The 22,523-nt window shown below is 42.7% G+C and overlaps 1 protein-coding gene across 3 annotated transcripts in view; it reads left to right on the top strand.

The window, feature by feature from the left end:
* The window catches only part of BRAF (B-Raf proto-oncogene, serine/threonine kinase), a 52,049-nt gene that overhangs the window by 18,767 nt on the left and 10,759 nt on the right, over positions 1-22,523 (top strand). For 2 of the 3 annotated variants that reach the window (XM_077935064.1, XM_028745547.2), the window contains exons 6-17: positions 2,195-2,343; positions 4,194-4,310; positions 7,351-7,510; positions 9,073-9,109; positions 14,249-14,385; positions 14,724-14,841; positions 15,341-15,425; positions 16,922-17,098; positions 18,928-18,974; positions 19,737-19,855; positions 20,809-20,940; positions 22,387-22,521. In XM_077935064.1, coding sequence (XP_077791190.1) covers positions 2,195-2,343; positions 4,194-4,310; positions 7,351-7,510; positions 9,073-9,109; positions 14,249-14,385; positions 14,724-14,841; positions 15,341-15,425; positions 16,922-17,098; positions 18,928-18,974; positions 19,737-19,855; positions 20,809-20,940; positions 22,387-22,521 — 1,413 coding nt within the window. Of the gene's footprint in view, positions 1-2,194; positions 2,344-4,193; positions 4,311-7,350; positions 7,511-9,072; positions 9,110-11,356; positions 11,477-14,248; positions 14,386-14,723; positions 14,842-15,340; positions 15,426-16,921; positions 17,099-18,927; positions 18,975-19,736; positions 19,856-20,808; positions 20,941-22,386; positions 22,522-22,523 lie in introns of all 3 variants that reach the window. The other variant, XM_028745548.2, reaches the window with a different exon arrangement.

The raw sequence follows: 22,523 nt of genomic DNA, 5'->3' as shown, positions 1-22,523 counted from the left end.
TTCCCCTTCGCTACAGCCACCTTCTTACATGTGTACACACCTGATAGCTATTTGTACATTTTAGCAAACTCAGTATTAAAAAAAAAAAAAACTTTCCCCCCATATACAAGTTTGTCTTCCTAGTCTCCTAGAGGCAATTCTCACTCACCACAGGCAAGCAGACAAGTATCTTCTTACAAGCCTGGTTAAGCCACATTGTGAAATGCAGGCTGGGGTGAATTGTATGCAACGTTGTACTTATTGCTGAGTGGAGGTTCTACCTCCAGATGAATCTACAGTACTTCTAGGTGAATAATGGTGAGACTATAAGCGTAATCTGTATGATGAGGGTAAATCAATGGCCCAAATGTATTTAGAATCTTGTTTTAAAGTAGGATCTGGACGAGATGACCTTTAGTTCATTTTGCATGCTTATTTTAATCATGCAGTCTGCTTCCATATCATTGTAATCTCAAGGCTGAAGCCATAATTGCAGGAAGAATTATGTAAATTGTCCATGATTGAGAGCAATTTACTTGTCATTAAATAAAGTGTGGCTCTTTAGAAATAGCAGCATTCTCATGGGGAATTTAATAAAATGCCTATGTGAACCAGATTTTTAAATACACCGGAGCATGAAAGAGCAGCAAAAATCTGCTTGTTATATATTATTGTGTTATGAAAAGAATGTGTTTGGTGATCTCCTGCTTGCTGCACACCAGCAGGCAACTAATAAACCTGTTACAGAGTTGTGCTGGTCACATCAGTGATGCCAGCGCTGAGAAACAACCTGACCTAAGGAATGACAATTTAAGTGGAATCTGGTGGAAGCAAATTATCTGGATGGCTTTTTCACCAAAGGACTTCTGTCTTAGGTTTATTATATGGAGAGGCATTCTTAAAAATACAGCTTTGGCACTTCATTTTTGTTTCATTCACTGGAACCCAAGGAGGATAGTTGCATAAAAATGCTCTGGATAGCATCCTCTTAAAGTATTTTGTCTATTTTATTTGCTTTAAGTAGAATTTGCTACCTAACCTGCCTTTCGCATTCTACCAATTTTAAATCTTCCCAGATTCTGCTAAATAAAATGTGCAGATCTCTAAACCTTTGATACAACTTTTCTACTAGAGTACTTCAGCTATAATTTTTAAAAGAAACACATCGTCATTTTATTGTTTGATAAAAAACAAAAGCAGTGCCCAGAGCTTAGATAGAACTTGGCAAATGTGCAAGTGTTAGTTGCTAGCTATGGTAGGTGGAACTATGCTAGAGCAGGGAGCTCCTCCCTCCCCTTGTGTAGCTAGAAATGGGGAGGCTTTGCCTGGTATGGTATTATATCATTTACATGGACCTTACTCTTCACAAGGGACGCGGGTGGTGCTGTGGGTTAAACCACAGAGCCCTGGGCTTGCCGATTGGAAGGTCGGTGGTTCGAGTCCCCGCGAGGGGGTGAGCTCCCGTTGTTCGGTTCCAGCTCCTGCCAACCTAGCAGTTCGAAAGCACGTCATAGTGCAAGTAGATAAATAGGCACCGCTCCGGCGGGAAGGTAAATGGCGTTTCCATGCGCTGCTGTGGTTCGCCAGAAGTGGCTTAGTCATGCTGGCCACATGACCTGGAAGCTTTACGCCGGCTCCCTCGGCCAATAAAGCGAGATGAGCGCTGCAACCCCAGAGTCGGCCACGACTGGACCTAATGCTCAGGGGTCCCTTTACCTTTACCTACTCTTCACAAACTGCTCCAGAAAGAAGACAGATTTCACTAGGTTACCTTGCATGTGTGATGGTTCTCTGTTTGAAAACTCAGGAGCCATTTTCTTTCATAAACTGTTTCTTGGTAAAATTGCCATAGAAACGTGAAATGTAAAGTTGCATGAAGGCAGGCGCAAAACAAGAAGGGGCAGATCTCCTGGCATCAATGAAAATTGAGTTACTGCTTTGTAAACACAAATGTGTATTAAAGGTTTTGTATTGCACTTAATATGCACTAAATTATTATTACACACAATAGAACTGTGGGGGTTCTTCTGTTAGTTAAATTAGCAAACCGTTTGTCAGGATTACAGCTCTCTTTTCGGTCGTAGGGCTTTTAGAGTAATACCTTCGATGTAACTTAAAAGGAGCTTGAATCGGCCCTTTTCTGACGAGATGACATTGCAGTTTTAGCGGGCGCGAGAGGGCCTTGTTTCTCATGCCTGCTTTCTTGATGGCGTAGGTACGAAAGACGTTCTTCACTTTAGCGTTCTGCGACTTCTGTCGAAAGCTGCTTTTCCAGGGGTTCCGTTGTCAGACCTGTGGATACAAATTTCACCAGCGTTGTAGTACAGAGGTGCCGTTGATGTGCGTGAATTACGATCAGCTTGAGTAAGTAATCAAAACTCCTCTGCGGTTTCAAATGCTCTTTCTCTGAAGCTGCACACATAAGTGGTCACAACAGCACACAAGTATATTGCCGCGGTGGCATCCTTTGTAGGCAAAGGAGACAACTCTCCACCTAGGCTGCCTCTTCCACAGAATTAGACAAATGTGACTAGTTTGTCCTGTGCCCATAAATGAAAGTTTTAAGCATGACCTACACAGTCGATGACAGTCACAGTTATCGCAGTATAATGTGCCTGTGCTTTAAATGCAGTGTAGGCCAAGTTATGCGTTAGGGTGTCTGCCCATGAGTCTTTTCACTGTAGCCACTGTTTTTCTTTGCTGGCACAATATGACCAAGCCATTGGTTGTCCCTTGAAGCTTTCTGTGTGAACGAGGATTACCTTTGGCAAAAGTAATTCAAAAGTTCAAGAAAGGAGTCTAAGGCAGTAAAAGTGTGGTGGGAGACCTCACGGGGTTTTGATTTGTTAAAGAATAAAATACAAGCTTTAAAAACCAGTTCAGCTACTGTACTTCGGTCCCAAAGGGGAAGGATTGTGCCTCAAATTCATATGTAGACTCTTGTACTTGACTATAGAAAATGAAATCAATTATCCTCATAAAGTAACTGACTATTTGTTTTGTTGCTGCCAAGTTGGAAAACAAAACTTTCAGTAGCGTTTTTTCTGCCCCATCTATAAACCATTTAACAAAAGATTTTCTACCTTTTGTTGGATACTGACTGTAGGGTAACCCACAAAGTCTCTCTTTTTGGCCTAGCAGCAGTGAAAATCCGGATGAGTTATTAAAGAGATTGCAGTCGACTGCTTTGAGGATGTTCTTATTTAGCCATAATTGTTCTTAATGGCTATTTTTTTAATCTGTATTAAATTTCACCCTTTCAACATGTGTTATATATACTGCATATATATACTTATTCAGAATTTTTAAGATGTAGGTGTTATACATGATTCTAGGTAGTAATGAGATTTTATGCAGTATTTTATACTACTGGTTTGTGTACTGTACCCAATCCACCTTATATGTGAACAGCCTATGGCCCAAGCATTGATAAACTGCTGCACAAGGCTTTTCTCTTATTTAGTGATCAGAGATTGGCGAAACCATTTAAAAAATGCTCATATGGCAAAGAGATCTTTGAGATGTATTGTTTCCGAACAGATTTGCTTCTTGCTTATCTCCATATTTTTGAGAAACGACTTCTGAATTGCTTGTCTGCATTTAGAAGCCGCTTCTTGATATGCTTGAATAGCATTTCAAAGAATTGACTGTATGTTAGTGTAGAATGTAGATGTTATGCTTTGGGCCACAGACCCAAAATGGCAGCCCTGTTTGAAGCCAGCCCCTTTTCCCCCTCCAAATAATCCGGCATACTTAGCCAGGTTGTGGTGATGTCACATTGTGTTCTCCTGATAGGAAGAGGAGGTGGGGAAATGCAGTTTTAAGTTTATTATAGTGGCAAATGTGCCAGAATGTTTTGGGGAGTACTGGAATAACTGGACAGGGAGCTGCCCCCCCCCCCTTTTTTATAGCAAAATCCCTGTTGGAAGTGAAGCATTGCAATACATGGAAAAGCAGGACACAGCTTAGACCTCACAGAAGTAAGTGTCCTGCCATTATATTACAATGCTAAGAACTGATCTAAATAAAATGTTTCAAATCTCTGACATTTGACTTTCCTGCTTTACTGTTACAAAACTGTAGTGTCACCTTTCAACGTCTTTTCTCTTGGAAACATGTAATTTAACCTATGGTGTTTTCTTCCTCGTACGTTTTACGTTGTGAAACTTCTGGGTCTTGCCCAAGTTAGGTTTTTCTTTGTTTTTGCCTCACAGTTTGCTGTTTGTCTCCAAGTTCTTTGAACATCACCCAATACCGCAAGAGGAGTCCTCCTTAGAGACGACCCCAGTATCCGGATCATACACTTCAGTGGCCCCCTCAGATTCACCAGGGTATGCTCTTAAATCCTGCTGTTCTAATAATAATGTGGGTTTGTAGTTTCTGAAAGGGAGGCTTGGGATTCAGGGGGAGGGGAACTGGGTGTCTACACCCATTTATATCAATATAATGAATAGAAATTAAGTGATTTTTATACAAGGGCTTAAGAAAATAACAATAATAATGAGGAAAACTTTGTGAAGCATTTATTCATCCTTACTCATCTGTTTGTTCTGGCCTCGGTTACAGTACTGCTGTTTACTGCTTGCTCTAGATGCTTCAGCTTAAACAGTTTGCTCAACAAAGGTCAGCTTTGGCATGAGAAACCTCTCTTTCTTTCAAGGGGATCTGATTTGTATAAGCAGAAGTTGTTGGGAGGTTGCTATTGTAGCATTCTACATTGGCCCAAAGTGGAGCTTGAGTGCTTTTCCTTCCCAAGTTTTGTTTGTGAGTAGATTGCTCCCCTGACACAATGGCTGTGTTCACAAATCACGGTTTAACATGACACGCATGAACCACTGGGAAGTTCAGGAATGCTTCACCTCTGCCGTCTACTCCTCCTCCTTAGCCAGGAGGACAATTTTGGAAGCATTTATTTCTGGTTTTAGTTAACCTCAATTCCAGATCCAGACACCACAGAAAACTGGTTTTAGCTTAGGTATGTACTTCTGTATGTGATAGGCCTGCCCTCTCATACAAACCTTTTGCAACTGTGTCTTTACTTAACATTTTGCATGTACCCTAATAGGGTCCATATTTGAGGTGCAGGGCTGATGCCATCATTCATCTTTCTAGTTCATCATTTTGGACACCTTGAATGGTGTTGTGTGTGTGTGTTTGTAGACTTATTTTGAGGTAAATTTCTATCCTACCTTTCCATTTCCAAAGAAGTGCTCAAGTTGACTCACCTAAATAATCAGTAAAACAATTTATAAAAAAGCACACTCAAGAGTAAAAAATAATTCTTCTATTTATTGTCTTTATCAGATTTATGTTCCACCCTTCCTCCCATTGGAGCCCAGGGCAGCAAACATGTCTGAAATAAAAATGTGGCTTAAAAAACAACAACAAAATATTTGAAACATTTAAAAACTGCTAAAAACAACAAAATACAATAGCACCTGTAACCAAGCATGCACTTCAATAAAAACAGAAACGTTTTAAGTAGATGTCTGGAAGAATACAGTGATGGGGCTTGCCTAATATCAGTTGGCAAGGTGTTTCCAAGCACTAAAGGCCTGACAGATGTAGAACAAAGATTGTGATGCACTTTTAGAAGCACAAGTTCTACGCATCAGAGTTATACCTGAAGTAAACTGGTCCCAACCTGTTAAGGGCTTTATATACCAATGGTAACCCCTTGAACTTGGACCAGTGGTGATCTGGCAACTAGTGCAGATCTTTGAGCACAGGGGTAATCTGCTGACACTCTCACTCCTATAAGTGATTGTATTGCAGCATGTTGCACTAACTTGCCGTTTCCAGACTGAGCACAAGGGGAGCCCCAGTAGAGTGGCATTGTAGTAGTCCCATCTTTAAGCTACCGATGCCTGAACCGCTGTGGTCATGCTGCCCCCAGTCCAGGAACAGTCACAGTTGTCTTCCTAGCTGAAGCCTGTGGGGAAAAAAGAAGTAACAAAACAAAGTTCTTACAAAGCATTTAAAGTAGTAGAGAGCCACAGATTTGGTCTCCAGCCGAGGACAAAATACAGGTGAAGAGAAGCCAACCAAGGAAGCCAGTTCCGTATTCTGTGATATCAGTCAGGGTTGGGGCAGGATTTGTAGCAGTTGTCGGAAGCGCAGACAGCCATGGCATGGCCACCATTTTAGATTTGCAGTGCTCTGTTACAGAATCAGTCTGGAAGACTGTGGATGTCTTAGCCTTGCACCAAGCAATATAAAAACTAATCCTAGGATGGGGGGGGGGGCAGAAAAGTGGGTAGGGACCATCTTATGCCAGGATCAGCACCCACCAGATCTTGGCAGCTGCCCAAAGTGTCAGATGCTGAGGCCAGGCTTACCTCAGAAGGTGGCAGGTGGCATGGAAGAGCCACACATTCTGATTACTGCAATAAATTATACATAGGGCTGCCTCTGAAGACTGCTTGGAAACTTCAGCTAATGCAGAATTAAGCAGCCAGGTTGCTCACTGGAACAAGACAGTTTGAGCATACTACACCAATCCTGGTCCAACTGCACTGGCTACCAATTAGTTTCCGGGCCCAATTCAAAGTGCTGGTTTTGACCTATAAAGCCTTTAAACGGCTAAGGATCGCAATACCTCAAGGACCGCCTCTTTCCATATGAACCTACGCAGACCCTGAGATCATCTTCTGAGATCCTCCTTTGTGTGCTGTCTCCTCGAGAGGTCCAGAGGGTGGCAACATGAGAACAGGCCTTCTCTACAGCGGCTCCCCATCTGTGGAATGCTCTCCCTAGGGACGTTCGCCTGGCACCTTCGTTATATACCTTTAGGCGCCAGGCAAAAACGTTCCTTTTTAACCAGGCCTTCGGTTGACCTGATTGACACCCTATACCCTTTTAAAATGCGGCTCTTTTTGGGGGGGGTGTTATTGGGTTATTGTTTTTATTTCAATTTTATATATTGTGATCTTTTCTGTGAACCGCCCTGAGACCTCCAGGTATAGGTTGGCACAGTGGTACCTCGCAAGACGAATGCCTCGGAAGACGAAAAACTCGCAAGACGAAAGAGTTTTTCGTTTTTTGAGTTGCTTCGCAAGACGAATTTCCCTATGGGCTTGCTTCGCAAGACGAAAACGTCTTGCAAGTTTGTTTCCTTTTTCTTAAAACCGCTTGAAGAGGTGCAGTTGCGACTTGACCGTGCTTCGCAAGACGAAAAATTCGCAAGACGAAAAAATTCGCAGAATGAATTAATTTCGTCTTGCGAGGCACCACTGTATATAAATTAAATAAATAAATCTCAGTGGGCAAATAGATTCAAGTGGGTGCAGATGGTCCCAGTTCCATCTTCTCTGCAGTAACTAGGGACCCTGGCAGACCTTAACCCTTTTTTTAATGCCTTTACTTTCTCAGCCCATCAGTTCTCCCTGGTCCTTCTCCTTCAAAATCCATTCCAATACCCCAGCCTTTCCGACCAGCAGACGAAGACCATCGGAATCAGTTTGGTCAACGAGACCGTTCCTCATCTGCCCCCAACGTGCACATCAATACTATAGAGCCCGTCAACATTGATGTAAGTTGCCGCCTAAGCTTGATCTTTAGAAGCCGAACGTTTCTTTTCCTTTGCTATGCTACTTGAGGAAGGGGTGGGCAAACAATGGGTCATAGGACTTGATAACCTGGAATAGTCCTTTCTCCCAGCTTATGTAGGAGAGTCTTCTTGCCACTACCACCTGTTCTTCCAAGGGTGGAGGAATAAGTGGGTGTATAGGGTTGGAAAGAGAATTAAGACTGTCTTTTAACTGTGTGTGTCCATTCTTGAACTCTTTGGAGGAGAAGGAAAGGGATATTTGTTAATCGGCTGCAGATTCTGAGCCATGCATTGCGTTATCTCTGACGATCAAACTCACATACACAGTGATGGATCTTAATACATCATGCTGCCTGAGTTTTCAGTCCCCATGTATAATATCAGGAATTGGTGTTATGGGCAAGTTCACATATTCTATTTAAGTGACAGCCAACCCTGTGATAGTCTGGCAGACTGTGTCCATGACTACATAAATGGGTGAGACGCTATTGTTTGTTACCCACCCAGAGCCTTCAGAATGGGGAGGGATAAATACAGAAAAAATAATCCTTTCCCAGCTTGGCTGCCATGGCTGGGTAAAAATAAACAATTACGATGTGATTTCACACTATGTGATTTCCAACTATTTCACACCCTTTGATTACAGCTTGGTGGTTGTTACTAAATGGAACAGGTGAATGTGTTCTAATGTGTTCTAATACATGCTGTGTGCATGTTCATGGCCTGAACAAATTTTTGACTGGAACATTTTGTCCCTAATTATTTAAATTTGTCTAATGCAAAGTCCAAGGTGGGTAGTGAGATCTTGTGTGTGCGGTCCACAAAAGCTAAAAATTACTGTGGATGACAGCCAACCATGGTGATCTAGTTTCACAATGGACTTCCCTTTCCACTCCTTCTACCTGCAGCACCCACATCCTCAAAATCTGCTTTGGGGGGTAGTGGGAGGAGAGGAAGGGCCATCACATCCACTGGCATGACGTTGAATATAGCCCTGAGCATACATGCGCCTGCAATCCATTGGTATTACCTCATGCTATTCTCCTAGGACATCCCAAAACAGAATTAGTTGCCACTTCTATTTTGCTTGATGAATCTGTATTAACTCAGAAGCTTGCTATTTGTTTGTAGTGGAATTGGTCCATAAACTTAACGCCTTGCCTATTTAACACTGCTAATTGATGATCATCGTTCTCCTTGTAGTGTCAATCAATAGTCTTCATTTTCCCTTGCTCTTTTAGAACAATATTTTAAGACTATCTGTTAGAGCAGAACATGACTCTGGCGTCATTCTCCCAGCTGCTTCTTGACCCTATTTGCTAATACATTTAGCTTGCCATACCCAGCAAAGTTCAAATGGCCCTATGCGTGGGCAGGTATTGGCAGGCAAGTGACCATTTTGTGTACAGGAGGAAACATATTCTCTATCTATGCAACTGTTGTCAGTTGACATTTCTTATATTTGTGTTACATCACCGTAATTATGACAAGCAACTGAAGTAATGCATTAATAAGATGCATACAGCTTTGTTTTTGATTTGTAGGAGTTGATTAGAGATCAAGGGTTGCGAGGAGAGGGAGGTAAGTGATTTTGTTCTCTTGCATAAAAAATGCATTGCTTTGCCCCCTCCCCTTTGTTCCACCTTCTTTTGCCAAATACAGACACAGAGAGAAATGTAAACAGAACAGTGAAATTGAGCTGCACTTGCTTGTCCCATGACCTTTGAGTTTGTTTGATGAAAAGTTTTAGTGGTTCACTCCCATTGTGGGCGAAGAGGAGGGGAGAACATCATGCAAAGTGGTAGCCAGTGTTTTTCTAAAGTGGGTTATCAGATGGGAATAGTAGGAGGTAACTGACCTTCAGTAAAGTTATCCTTCTTTACCTTCCTTTTATCTTAAAAAGGCCAAACGTGCCACCCATCTATCTTGATATACAACCAGAACACCTACACAACAAGGACTCTCTAGGGGCCTGTCAGCCAGCACAATTTGTGAGCAGAATACTGAGCACTGTTCCTCTCTAATTTTACAACATGGGAGCATCCTAGAAAAATCCCCATGGTATTCAGAACCACGAAGGGGCTTGATCTGTGTGACTGTTGAGAATGCAACAGTCCTTAGCATATCCATAACTTTCTTGGTGGTAGAATAGATCAGATGTACACATATTTTGATATATTTTTAAAACAAGCTCCCAATAAACAGGACACCTGGCTTTAATGTTACACACACACACACACACACACACACACCCCCTTACAAATGCAGCCTAAAGGAAGCATACCCTTCTATGTTGTGAGAGACAGAGTTGAGGAAGGAAGCCTTCTGCCATGACACATGTGCCTTGTCTGAGAGCAAGGTATGCTTTGGCCTATAGATTGATTGATTTTGTTCCCGATTGCATATTTATACCAATTTAAGATGGATGTCAGGGATGGGCAGGAGACTGAGGGACTGGGCAGAGGAGGAAGATGCAGGGTAAGCGGCCAGCGATTTCTGGGGTTCTGGGCCACGTGTGGCAGCAACCAGGGGAGGGGGAAGAGACGGGGACAGGGGAATAGGAGGCGGAGGAAGTTCTACAGGAGGTCTTGGGAGTCTGAAGAGCCCGCAACAGCCCCGAAGAAAGTTGTGCCTTTAGAATCCCCTCTGCTGTCTCCATTCTCAAGGAGGGGCTTGAAGTGACAAAGCTGCCATTAAGGAGGGGCTGTTGCACGAGTGCACCGCATCAGACAAGGGTGGAAGAAAGCAGGGGTGACAGGGCCACACTGCCACTCTCAACTGGGCCGCGGAGGGAGCTTGCCTAGGCAGCTATTTAAAAGGGAGTGGTGTGTATATCCAGTGCACCATAGGAGCGGATGTGCCAATACAGAACTAAACATCTAGCTGCTCCTCCTCAGTCTGGATGCATCCAAGACAACAGGTATGGTGGCTAAGATGCTCCCATGCAGTAAAAAAGTAAAGCAGCCTTGAATTGACTTCTCATAAATGGGTCCAACTCTTGAGAGTAAAAGCCAGCGCTGTGTGTTTATATCCTTTCCCCACCTTGTAACAAACGTGCTTATGGCAGCTGCAGCTGCTGCAAAACCTGTTTGGGTTAGAGCTCCATTTGCTAACTGGCTGCCAGGCTTCACATTAAGGCTTTGACTTGGCTCGTCATCATTTGAGTGCACAGTATGGGCTTTGCCATATAATGCAGGAGAGCATGTGTCCCTAATCAGCCAGCCTTTTCGCTTTCCATAGCTTCTTTTATGTCCCACCCACCCCCCACCACCTCCCTTTCTTTTTATCCCATTTGCAATTTACGACTTCAGCGTTCAAGACAAACCTTGTTTCAGCCAGGATTTTCTTCTTCTTCTTCTGTTGGTTCCATCTGACAAGCTGGCTACTACTTTGCAATTTTGAGTTCGGAGGTGTGAATTAATACCGTAAACCCCACCAGTTTAATTACATTGCCCGTTTTGACTATTGTGTATGTCCAGGTAGCTGTGGCTTTTGAACAGTTTTGCCCATTTTGTCCCAACATTTAAATGTTGTGTACTATGATGTCATTTTAAAACTCTGGTCAATAAGCTCTCTGCTGGGCATCTGAGAATATGTAGCAATTCCCTGCCATTTGAAAGTATGCTGTTCAGGGTTTTGTTTTTGGTTTTTTTGGTGTGTTTTTTAAAACAAAAAACAAAAAAAAGTAGAAATATGGGGTTCTCCCCTGCAAAGTCATAAACGATCTATGCCTAGGAGTCAAAGCACCTTAGTTATGTCCCATGACTTTCATTTCTTCTGTGTGTCTGTCTTCCTGTCTCTGCCTGCCCGTCTCTTTCTCTCTAACAGCCCCTATGAACCAGCTGATGCGCTGCCTTCGGAAATACCAATCCCGGACTCCCAGTCCCCTCCTCCATTCTGTCCCCAGTGAGATAGTGTTTGATTTTGAGCCTGGCCCAGTGTTCAGAGGTAGTTGGGCTCTTCTTTCTCGTTTTCACCCAAATCAAACTAAATAAAAACCACAGATGCTGTTTGTGCCTCACCCTCACAGCGTGTGTATGTAAGTGTGTGAGTTTATCAAAACACTGTCTTTTTTTGTTTTTGTTTTTTGGGTTTGTTTGTGTTTTTTTGGCTTGGCCTGGCTGGAATGCTTTGAATGTGCTTTTTCACCCATTTTCACTCACCCTTATTAAACTCACAAATTACTCTGCGTTGGATATAGAGCATTGTAGAGGCGATGTTTTTTCCATGCTGCCTTTCAAAAAGTGTTGCTTGTTGCAAGGGTCTCTAGTTGCAATGGAAATGAGGGTAGGAGAGGTCCTGCAAACGCTTAACATCTGTACAAACTATTTTGCACTCCAAGAGATTCCTCTATTAAAGGCTGCCAACTGACCTCACCCACCCCAAAGAAAACAGCCTAGCCTACTCCTGTACCTTTAACAATAGGTTGCATCTGCCAAAATTAACAGGTTAAGCCTTTTCTTGGCAACAGATCAGCCTGCTTTTAAAGTCACAAGAGCGAAGGTTGGTAGAAAAGTTGACAACCCTACCTGGGGTTCCAGCAGAACCATTCTTGTTGTCTGTCTGATGTTAAGGCTTTGCAGGATTTTGGAGGAGACTGATATTCCTAATTTCCTTGACTGTCAGTTTCAACTTAATGCTTGAGATAGAGCTCCTCAATTAATAATTGTCTTTCAGAGAACTGTTGCAAAGTACTAACAATTCTGCTGACAACTCACTTCAGTATATAATTAATTACCTTCTAGTATAATTTATCTCACTGATGATATGTTGGGGCTGTGACTAATCTGGATACTAATGGAATATATTACAGAACTCTGCAGACATCAGTTGAAATCAGGTTCGGTTTGTGTACTAAAGCACAAGCAAGTTCCATTTCGACTTAAGTCTGTAGATATTTGGCTGCCTCTAAACAAATTCTGCTAAGCAAAAGCATCAGGGCTGCAATCTAGCACAGAACTGGGCATGCTTAGTGATATTTTTCTCTCTCTACTAGATTGTGGCCCAGATGTTAAACTGAAGCATGATTCTGATGTGGCAGTGCACAGCCATAAAGCACATACAAAAATAGCGATACACAATTCTGAATGTTTCCAATTTGAAGCAATAGGCAGTTCAACTAGTAGTGCTCTGTAAATAATAATACTCCTATTTAATGCTTTTAGGATGGGGTGCTGCTTAAGGTAAATGAGATAGTGGAGCAGAAGGCATCTTCTGCTTGTATACCACTTTTGTGACAGCTCCTTCACAAGCCCAGCAGCAGAACAAACCATGCCCCCCACACTGTGTTATTGCAGGGCTCAGAATCCCTGAAGCCTCGTAGAGGATTCAGCACAAAATCCATTTGTGTGTGGCTTCCTTGCTTTTGTGTCCAGGCCAGTAACATCTTTTGCCCAGTTATAAGATACACTTCAGCCGCTTGAATTAGTTCCCTTTCAGGTGGCATTATAAAGTTGTGTAGATTTAGGCCTTTTTGTGGCTCTTGTGTTCATCTCTTTACATGAATATCTCCCTTCAGCTTCAAGAGCTGTTAGCTATGTAGCGTGTGGGGTGGGGGAAGCCTAACAATTGAGGAGGGGAAGCATTTCATAGACACTATTAGGTTCACAGAACTCACTTTACAGTTCTCTGGATCTTGGCCTCCCCTTTTAATATTCTTTCCATTGAGTCCAAGTTGGTTTCATGCCCAACTGTAGTCAGATTCTCCTAGGGCAGGGTTAGTGGTAGCAAGTCAGGAAAGCCAGCAGAATTAAACAAAATATAAAATAGTCTAAAGTTTCTCTTAAAAACAGGCAAACCAAGTGCACAAAAACGGTTTCACTTCGTATCTTAGCAGCTTAAAGAAAGGATGCGTGCAGCCCAGAACAATCTAAAATGTGCTTCAGGTTCTTTGATTAAGGTGGGCCTTAAATCTTTAAGCCCTTTAACTCCTTTTGCACTCATTTTAGAGGCCCAGTCCCCCTTTCACATTAGTTTAAATCCATAGTTGAATATGAATGAGCAACACGCAGGTCCACATTGCTCAAAAGTTCCCATGGTGCTACTTTCCCACTCCTGATTCTGCTCCATGGACCAAATAAGCCAGAATCTGGCTTGTCCAGTTGTCAAAACCCGGGCTCATGGTTTGTCTCCTCCAGACAAACCACAAGCTGTAATTGAGGCTTGCTCTTCACTTACGACTTGTGGTTTGTTTGCAGAAAACCAGTCACAAATCAGCGTTCAGACAAGATAACCGGTCAGACTCTTGATTGTTTCATCTTTGGAGTGGCAGGAGCAGGGGAGACGCTCTGGGGAAACTTGTGAGCATTGAGCAGCATGTTGCTGACTCGTAGTGCACCAAAGAGTGTTTTAAACTATGGCTTAATGTAACATGTGAGCTGGTCCAATAATTAAGCAACTAATTGCAACTGGGCAGTTTGCAGTGATTGCTGTTGAACAAGCTTGATCTTTCCTCTTTTGTGAATTAAAGGCACAATCCCACAGAAACCAGCAGATTTTTAAAAACTGAATTTAGTGTGCTAGGACTGCAACCTGAAAATGTATGTTAAGTGCACTTGTTTCGTAAGTCTTACCTCTTACTTTTAAATGCCTTTTATGTTTGGAAATATTGCATCTTAACTGCAGTTTCTGCACTTAACGATTGTGTGAAACAAGCCTAGCAGGGAATGTTTATGTCTTTAGAAATCCAGAAGTACTTTTGACTTTTAATCTCAAATACAGGCTCAACCACGGGTTTGTCTGCCACGCCACCTGCCTCCTTACCCGGGTCCCTCACCAATGTGAAAGCGTTGCAGAAATCCCCGGGGCCTCAGCGAGAGAGGAAGTCTTCCTCCTCTTCAGAAGACCGGAGCAGAATGGTAAGTCCAAAGCTGGTTTATTTAATTGGCAACCAGGCTTTACCACATTAGAGACTCAGTGTAGATGTTGTGCTGCCCAAACTTCTAACTGTGGTTAGAAAATCAGGAGTGCCCCAAACACTTGGGCACTTATTCCTCCCCCTCCTCCTATATGCCAATTCCCCCTCCCCTTCATTTGCAGAGGTAAACTTAGTGTAGCATTATGCACTATGGCTGCAAACTATGGGTTGTAACTACTTATGATTAGCAAAAACAAAATATGAAACACCAGTGTAGTTGTAAGGCTTTCTGTGTTAGGAAAACATATGGATGTATTACTAAGGTTGCTTTTCTTGCAGAAAACTCTTGGTCGGCGAGACTCAAGTGATGATTGGGAAATACCAGATGGCCAGATCACAGTTGGACAAAGGATAGGGTCTGGGTCATTTGGAACAGTCTATAAGGGAAAGTGGCATGGTATGTAATTCCTGCACCAAACCATTTTTTATTTATGAGTTGATTTTTTTTTCTATTTTAAAGCGTGTGACACCAAAACCTTAGCAGATTAAGCCAATCTCAGTTTTGTTAATGACTTTGAGGCCTCTTATTCTTTGTTGTCTATGTAAAAGCTCTCCCAAGTTTGTGTGCTAGAGTGAGAAGAGTGTCTTTTGAAGGAAAATGCAGTAGTTGGGGTCCAAATCCTGTGCAGCCAGTTCTATGCACCCAGTGGAGCTTTAGTCTTGCAGTTTTTTTGAACAGCAGTGTTCTACGCTGCATAGCAGATCTCTTTCGAAAAGGAGGGCTCAGGCATCGAAAAGCAGTTTGTGACACAGCATGACAATAGTAATCAAAAGGAAGAAAAGGCACATTTTGCACCTAGAGCACCACATAACAATATCTGAGTTTTGCATTCTGCTTTTTGAAAAGTTGAGCAGCTGTATTGTACAGCTGATATTCTTTAAAATTGCTTTTTCAGGTGATGTTGCAGTGAAAATGTTGAATGTTACAGCCCCCACCCCCCAGCAGTTACAAGCCTTTAAAAATGAAGTAGGAGTGCTCAGGTAAGGTTGTGTTAGTTGCATTTTGATGGCTTGACGTCCCTTGAGAAGCCAGTGAGCTTGAGCCGTTTGTTCAGAACACTGTGATCCTCCCAGTCCTTCTGCTGAAAGGCAGTTTGTGTTTTCCTGATATTTTCTGGTCCTGTGTTATCCCTTATAAACATGTCTTCATGCCCACACAGTGAGGGAATATTGGATGCTTCTGCATTGTCAATCCACGTTACCATGAGAGAGAAAGCAAATCTTTCCTGCACTTCCTTCTCAGCCTTCATGGATCCTTGTTTTCTCTGGCTCTGCTCTGCTTGATGACCTTTCCCCCATCGCTCCCTCTCATAGTAAATTCACGTGCTGAATGCCAAGAACTACATACCCAAAATGGAGTCATTGAGAAACAAGAGGGATGTATCGACATGCTTGGGAGAAGCCCAAGTACAAAAATAATTTTTTTAAAAAACCTATAGGGGCACTCCCCCCCCCCCCAAAAAAAAATAGCTGGATGAGCACTGAGTCTCCTCAGAAGCCCGAAGAATGCTAGGTGTCAGTAGAAAAGAACAGCAGCAAATCCCAGGTCAGGGAGAGAAAAGGTGACACGATGGTTCCCCGAAGAGGTTGTGGCTAACTGGAACTCTGAGCCAAAGCATTCCTGTCGTGAAGCAAGAATACCCTGTAACATTGCAGGTTCCCAGTGTCTTGTCAGATGCCAACTGTGAGCCTTCTAGGCACAGTCTGTGCTAATTCTTCAAAGTGTCTGTCACAGTAGACAGAAGTTTTACTCCATCTTTCAGACTTCAAGTCATTCAATTAAATTGATTGGCAGGAGAATCTGTACAGACAGCAATTATTTCATATGGGGTTGTATCCAGTTTTGCCTTTGCCTTTGCAGAAAGCACTTCTGCTTGCCCAAGTCATCTCCCTTGCTCCCTGAAAACCTGTTCTCAAGGTTTAGAAGACCTTTCATATCAGAACAGGATATTGGGCAGAGGGCTGCAGTAGATGGATAGGTGACAGTTGTGTACCCCAGCCTGAGTGTGTAGTGGCAGGGAGAGGTAATCTGAGGTCCTCTAAAGAGGATGGCCATCATCTTTGGTGATTTAGCTGTACAGCTGAGGGCAGATGGGAGTTGGAGTGTAACAACATCTGCAGGGCACTAAGGCTTAACCACCATTGAATGCAACCCATAATGCAAAACAGCAGCAACAACAATTTTATTATTTATACTCTGCCCATCTGGCTGGGTTTCCCCAGCCACTCTTGGTGGCGTACAGAATATATAATGCATTTAATGAAATAGTTGCTACAGGATGTGGCAGTGGTCACTAGCTTTAGATGGCTTTAAAGGGGATTCGATAATTTCAGCCATGATGTCCATATGGAATCTGCACTAGATGGACCTTGGTCAATCCAACAGGATTCATCATATAACAGGGCATTCATTGTTAGAGCCCTTCAATCCATCAAAAGTGTTTTCAGTGATTTTACGCACTCCTTTCTTTCCACAGGAAAACAAGACACGTGAATATATTGCTTTTCATGGGTTATTCAACAAAGCCGCAGTTGGCTATAGTTACGCAGTGGTGTGAAGGCTCCAGTCTTTACCACCATCTACACATCATTGAGACCAAATTTGAGATGATCAAGCTGATAGATATTGCACGGCAGACAGCACAAGGAATGGAGTAAGTATAGTACTATATACTCAATAGGAGAGAGGGAGGGAAAAGAGAGTTCTCCACACACTGAGCTTTGTCGGTGCATGTGGCAGGGATAGACAACCTGTGGCCCTCCAGATGTTGTTGGACTACAGCTCCCATCAGCCTCAGCCAGAATGGCCAGTGGTCAGTGATGATGGGAGTTGTAACTATCAGCATCTGGAGAGTTGCAGGTTCCCCATCCCTAACACATGAAGTTAATATGGCAGCGTCATAGAATCAGTGGGGAGGTATTCTCGTAAATTCCTCCAGATACTTTGTCTGGTGCCAGATACTTTGTCTGGTTTAAAGATTTTCATCATTTTTACTTTTTACTGAAGACAGCTAGAATAAAATCTCTTACATTTTTCCTCCAGCTAACTTTAGAGCATGATGTTTTACAAGGGCTGACACCAAGCCATCCGGTGTCTTGTCATAAAACACCGTAACAGCTGTAAAGACCGATCAGTAGCTGTATTTGGGTGACTATCACAGGAGAGAAGCTCTTACCAAGACATTTTAAATATAACTGTATTTGTTCTTAATGTATGGTGCTAAGGGAGTTTATACCCAAAGCACTGCTTTTCCGCGAGGGGGAAAAAATGAATAGGTTTAGCATTTTAATTCCCATTCCTGATAACACAGAAGGGCTAAGCTGGAAGGGCTTAGAATGGAAGCTCACATTTTTTTCTAGTGCTGCTTCCTGGCATATCTGCATAGAAACAAGTAACTGAGCTGCATTGCCTTCAGGCTTCCTCCAGCATGCATATGGCCTGCTGTGATATGCCCTCTTCCCCAAGTCAAGCCTTGCTGCAGATTGGCATTCATGTAATACCAGCAACAGTCTTCCCAGTAACAGGAACAATGAGTGTGTGATTTGTGTTGCTCTACAGTGTTCTGATATAAAGGAGAATGATTTCTCATCTTCCCTTTTCTCCTAAAACATTTCAAGTGGGTGTGAAGAAATTGGCAGCAGTGCCTCATGATACTAGAGGGGTGGAATATGATGGAACCATAAATGTCACTTAGGCTAATAAATATGAAGCTGTCTTATAGCTGATATGTTCCGGCTGCCCAATCCTAAGCTTGTCCACTTGGTTTGAATTGCATTAATTTCCAGGCAACTTACTGCCAAGTGATTTGTTTTTATATTTTTACCTGCTTTTCAGCCCGGATTGGCACCCAAAAACAGATTGCACTGAAAACCCACTATTAAAATGAAATTTACAATATATTAGATAGTAACCTTGGCAAAGCAATTTTTTGAACAAATTGTGGGGTACTCCCTAATAAGCAAAGGATTTTAGGTCTGCTGAAAACAGATCATTATTATTATCAGGCAAAAATGACAAATATTTAGTTGGGGGGGACGCAAGGGATGGGGCCACGGACCCCCTGGGTGCGTTCCGTGGACCCCCAGCAGTCCCCAAACCCCTGATTGGCAACCAGTGTATTAGAGAGATTAGGAGATGTTTGGGCCCTGACAAAGTCTAAGCTCCAGGCTGTTCCTCCCAAAGGGGAGTGGGCAGAAAGAGCTGCAGATTTGTGTATGGTGTGTAGGTTTGCAATTCAGTTGTCTTAAAAAGCCGGGGAGTTGCAGGTGCTGATAGGTGCAAGCTGACATAGCAAGCTGACTCCTTGAAGGAAGAATGGGAGACAGATGCAGTAAATAAACAAATGGCTTAGACACTATACAACTTAGAGACCACCTTTTGCCATATGTTTGTGTCATCTTTGAGATCATTCAGCTTCACACAGGCTCTTGGTAAGCAGAAATATATAGTCAACTTTCTATCTAATATTTTCTTGCTTTCCAGTTACTTGCATGCCAAGTCAATCATCCACAGAGACCTCAAGAGTAATAGTATCCTTTTTCTAAGAGACCTGACCTTTATTGTTCTTCCTCCCCTTCCCACATCCCTAAAGTGAGTATCTGTTCTAAAAACATGAGAGAAAAAAGTGTGGTTAGGTGAGATCAGCTGATGATCTGTGGGCAAGGTAGTTGTCCCACTCAAGGCTTTTTGAAGGGTTTATGCCTAACTGGGGGCAGTGGAGCCAGAAGTAAGGATGTACATCCTAATTCGTATCTTACTGAAAATGTGAAGTGTGAATAAATCCGTATCTGCATTCTGATTCATATTTTAGTTTATCCTTGTAATTACTAGTCCAGCAGGCAATATGCACATGGTTCTCCTTTCCTAAATCAGAGTGATTTGTTCTTTGTTGCATGATGACATCAAGCCAAAAACAAATCAAGTCTTGATTGAAGAAGCATCATGCACACAAGTGATGTAGTTTATTATGTGACACCATGGAAGCACTGTGCTGGCTTCCTCTCAAACCAACATTTGACATGCCAGAAACTCCCACTAGCCTTATCAGATTTTGAAGACTCCATACAGTCAACCCAGTTATAGAGACTCTTCCTTAGTTTGCTTATTGTTCTTACTATTAGATAATAGGAGCACTGTTCAAATTTCCGCTTAGAATCTATAGGTAGCAACTAGATAATAATGCAGGCTTATGATCTGGGCTTTTGTAGTAGTTGAATGGGCACAATATGTACTCTGATGGGAAATTCGGATTGCCTCTTTCCCTCCTTTTTTTCTTTACATCCTCTGTTCAGATATATTTCTTCATGAAGACCTCACAGTAAAAATAGGTGACTTTGGTCTAGCAACAGTGAAATCACGATGGAGCGGGTCCCATCAGTTTGAACAGTTGTCTGGATCTATTCTATGGATGGTAAATAAAGGGGGTATTCTCTGAACTATTTTTTGATCCACCCGATAGTTGACACCATCTCCTGTGTAGATGTATATTCATTGTGCCTCTAAGATAGGGATAGCAACATTTATAAGGCACCGTAATAGAGGACTGCACGCCGCTGCACATGGAACCTTCTGCTTTTTGTATGGTATTGCAAGGGAGCTGTCCTTTCTCCTCTTTCTGGAGGTGAAATCCCAATGCACAGGTCCCTTTCTGTACTTTATCCAATAGGAGGCTCTTATTTTGCAGTCAACTCTGTGTTCATACAAAATGTTAGCCCGGTAGATTTCCCTATTATCATCACTGAAAAGTGATAATAAAGGTAAAGGTACCCCTGCCTGTACGGGCCAGTCTTGACAGACTCTAGGGTTGTGCGCCCATCTCACTCAAGAGGCTGAGGGCCAGCGCTGTCCGGAGACACTTCCGGGTCATGTGGCCAGCGTGACAAAGCTGCATCTGGCGAGCCAGCGTAGCACACGGAAACGCCGTTTACCTTCCCGCCAGTAAGCGGTCCCTATTTATCTACTTGCACCCAGGGGTGCTTTCGAACTGCTAGGTTGGCAGGCGCTGGGACCGAGCAACGGGAGCGCACCCCGCCGCGGGGATTTGAACCGTCGACCTTTTGATTGGCAAGCGCTAGGCGCTGAGGCTTTTACCCACAGCGCCACCCGCGTCCCTGAAAAGTGATAATAACTCTACTTAAAGCAGTTTATTACCTGCATACCTGGGGAAATGATGGATTAATTTGTATTAATGAGTGCCAAATGAGTAGGCTAAATATGTGGCTATTATAGACATCTTACATCCATTAAAGGCTTTTATGTCTCCCTTTCAAGAAATGGAGTCTCCGGGGTTGGTGACGTAAGACATAAGAAAATAGCTTTTCAATGCAACAGAATAAAGCAGTTTTCTTCTCTTCTACATCACAGGCTCCAGAGGTAATTAGGATGCAAGATAAAAACCCATATAGCTTTCAGTCAGATGTGTATGCATTTGGGATTGTTCTTTATGAGCTGATGACTGGGCAGTTACCATATTCTAACATCAACAACAGGGACCAGGTAAGGCATTCATGGCTTTGGGGAAGCTTGGATTTTGTTGGTGCTTTCACATTCTCATCACTTGTCATTGTCTGAAATAATTAATGAGTGGTTTAAATTTGTAAAATGGTCTTTGGCATAAGTGCCTTTTTTCCTGCTTCAAGTAGACCCTAATTTTAAAAGGTCATATATCAAGAAGTAGAAAAATGCAGGAAGTGTTAAGGACATAGACTTGTGGTGTCTTCCCCTAGGCCCTCACTTAAGAGCCAGTGTTGTGCATTTGATAGTATTGGGCTTGGACCAGAGAGACATGGGCCATGTCACCTTGGACAAGTCATGCTTTGTCAGCCTAGCCAACCTCCCAGGTTTTGGGGGATACAATGGGATCACACCCACACACACACCCATGTACATTGACCTGAATTCCTCAGAGATAAGGTGGGAGATGACTGCAATAAAAAATAAACTTTGGCATCAGGTAAAATGAGTGAAGTGCTCTAGTAAGAAACCCAGAGGATGAAATGCCAAGTTCCTAATTTGATTTTCTTTTATCCATACCACATCCTTGAGTACTTCAATATTTGGGATATTTTTGCCCTTTTTGATGAGATCTGGTTCTGCACAATTGTGTATCACTTTACACTGAACAACTGGCAAGTGAGCAACGTTATGGTCAAGATTCAAAGAATAACACAAATAATTTAGGGCTGAGGGTCTTTGGGCTTGGGTGTTTTTTTCCCCCAACTAACAACCTCCATGGTTTTTGAAACTGAGAGGGCTTTCAGACTCAGCTTGTGTTGTGGCACCTAGTCTTCTTTTTAAGTAAGATTAAGAAATCCCACTGGGTGTGCTCAACCACATGGACATACCTAAAGTAGATCTTTGGATCCTGGCTATCCCTGCAGAACAGGGTGACTGGCTATTTCTTGAGTTTTGACAATATCCAGTGGGCTGGCAAACAGCTTGCACAGAACGAATATTAAAATTGAGTTGCACTATCTTAGATATTTAGTGACAAGTCTCGTACTTAACCCTCCCTTTACCTGAAAGGGGGCAGGACATAGGTCAATTTAGTGTCTACCTTTGGGTTGTCTAGCAGGCAGCATAATTTATTCAATACTGATGCCACATTGCAGATATGTGTGTATATCTGAGTAATATGTATTCATATTAATTCATTCCAATCAGAATATAACTGGGTACCAAGCTACCATTGATGAGTATGTTGCACACCTTAATGTGAAATTACTGTCACCCTCCAGTGTGAAAAGAATTTTAAATATGGCTTTAGAAAACCTTTGAAATACAGTATGGACTGAAAGATCACAAGTTCTGTGCAAGCCTGGAGTTCAGGGTTATTATTATTATTTTACATTAACACTTCCCCCTTGCCCAGTTTAATGTAGAAAGTAGATGTTTGCTGGAACCTTCTCATTCCCACTCTTCTTTTCCTCCCTGCAAACAAAGATCATTTTTATGGTGGGGCGAGGATACCTCTCTCCAGATCTCAGCAAAGTGCGAAGTAACTGTCCCAAAGCAATGAAGAGGCTAATGGCAGAATGCTTGAAAAAGAAAAGGGATGAACGACCCCTCTTCCCACAGGT

Source organism: Podarcis muralis, chromosome 10, assembly GCF_964188315.1.
Source record: "Podarcis muralis chromosome 10, rPodMur119.hap1.1, whole genome shotgun sequence".
Lineage (NCBI taxonomy): Eukaryota > Metazoa > Chordata > Lepidosauria > Squamata > Lacertidae > Podarcis > Podarcis muralis.
Note: the sequence above shows the minus strand (reverse complement) of the source record. Positions and strands in the feature narration are given on the sequence as shown.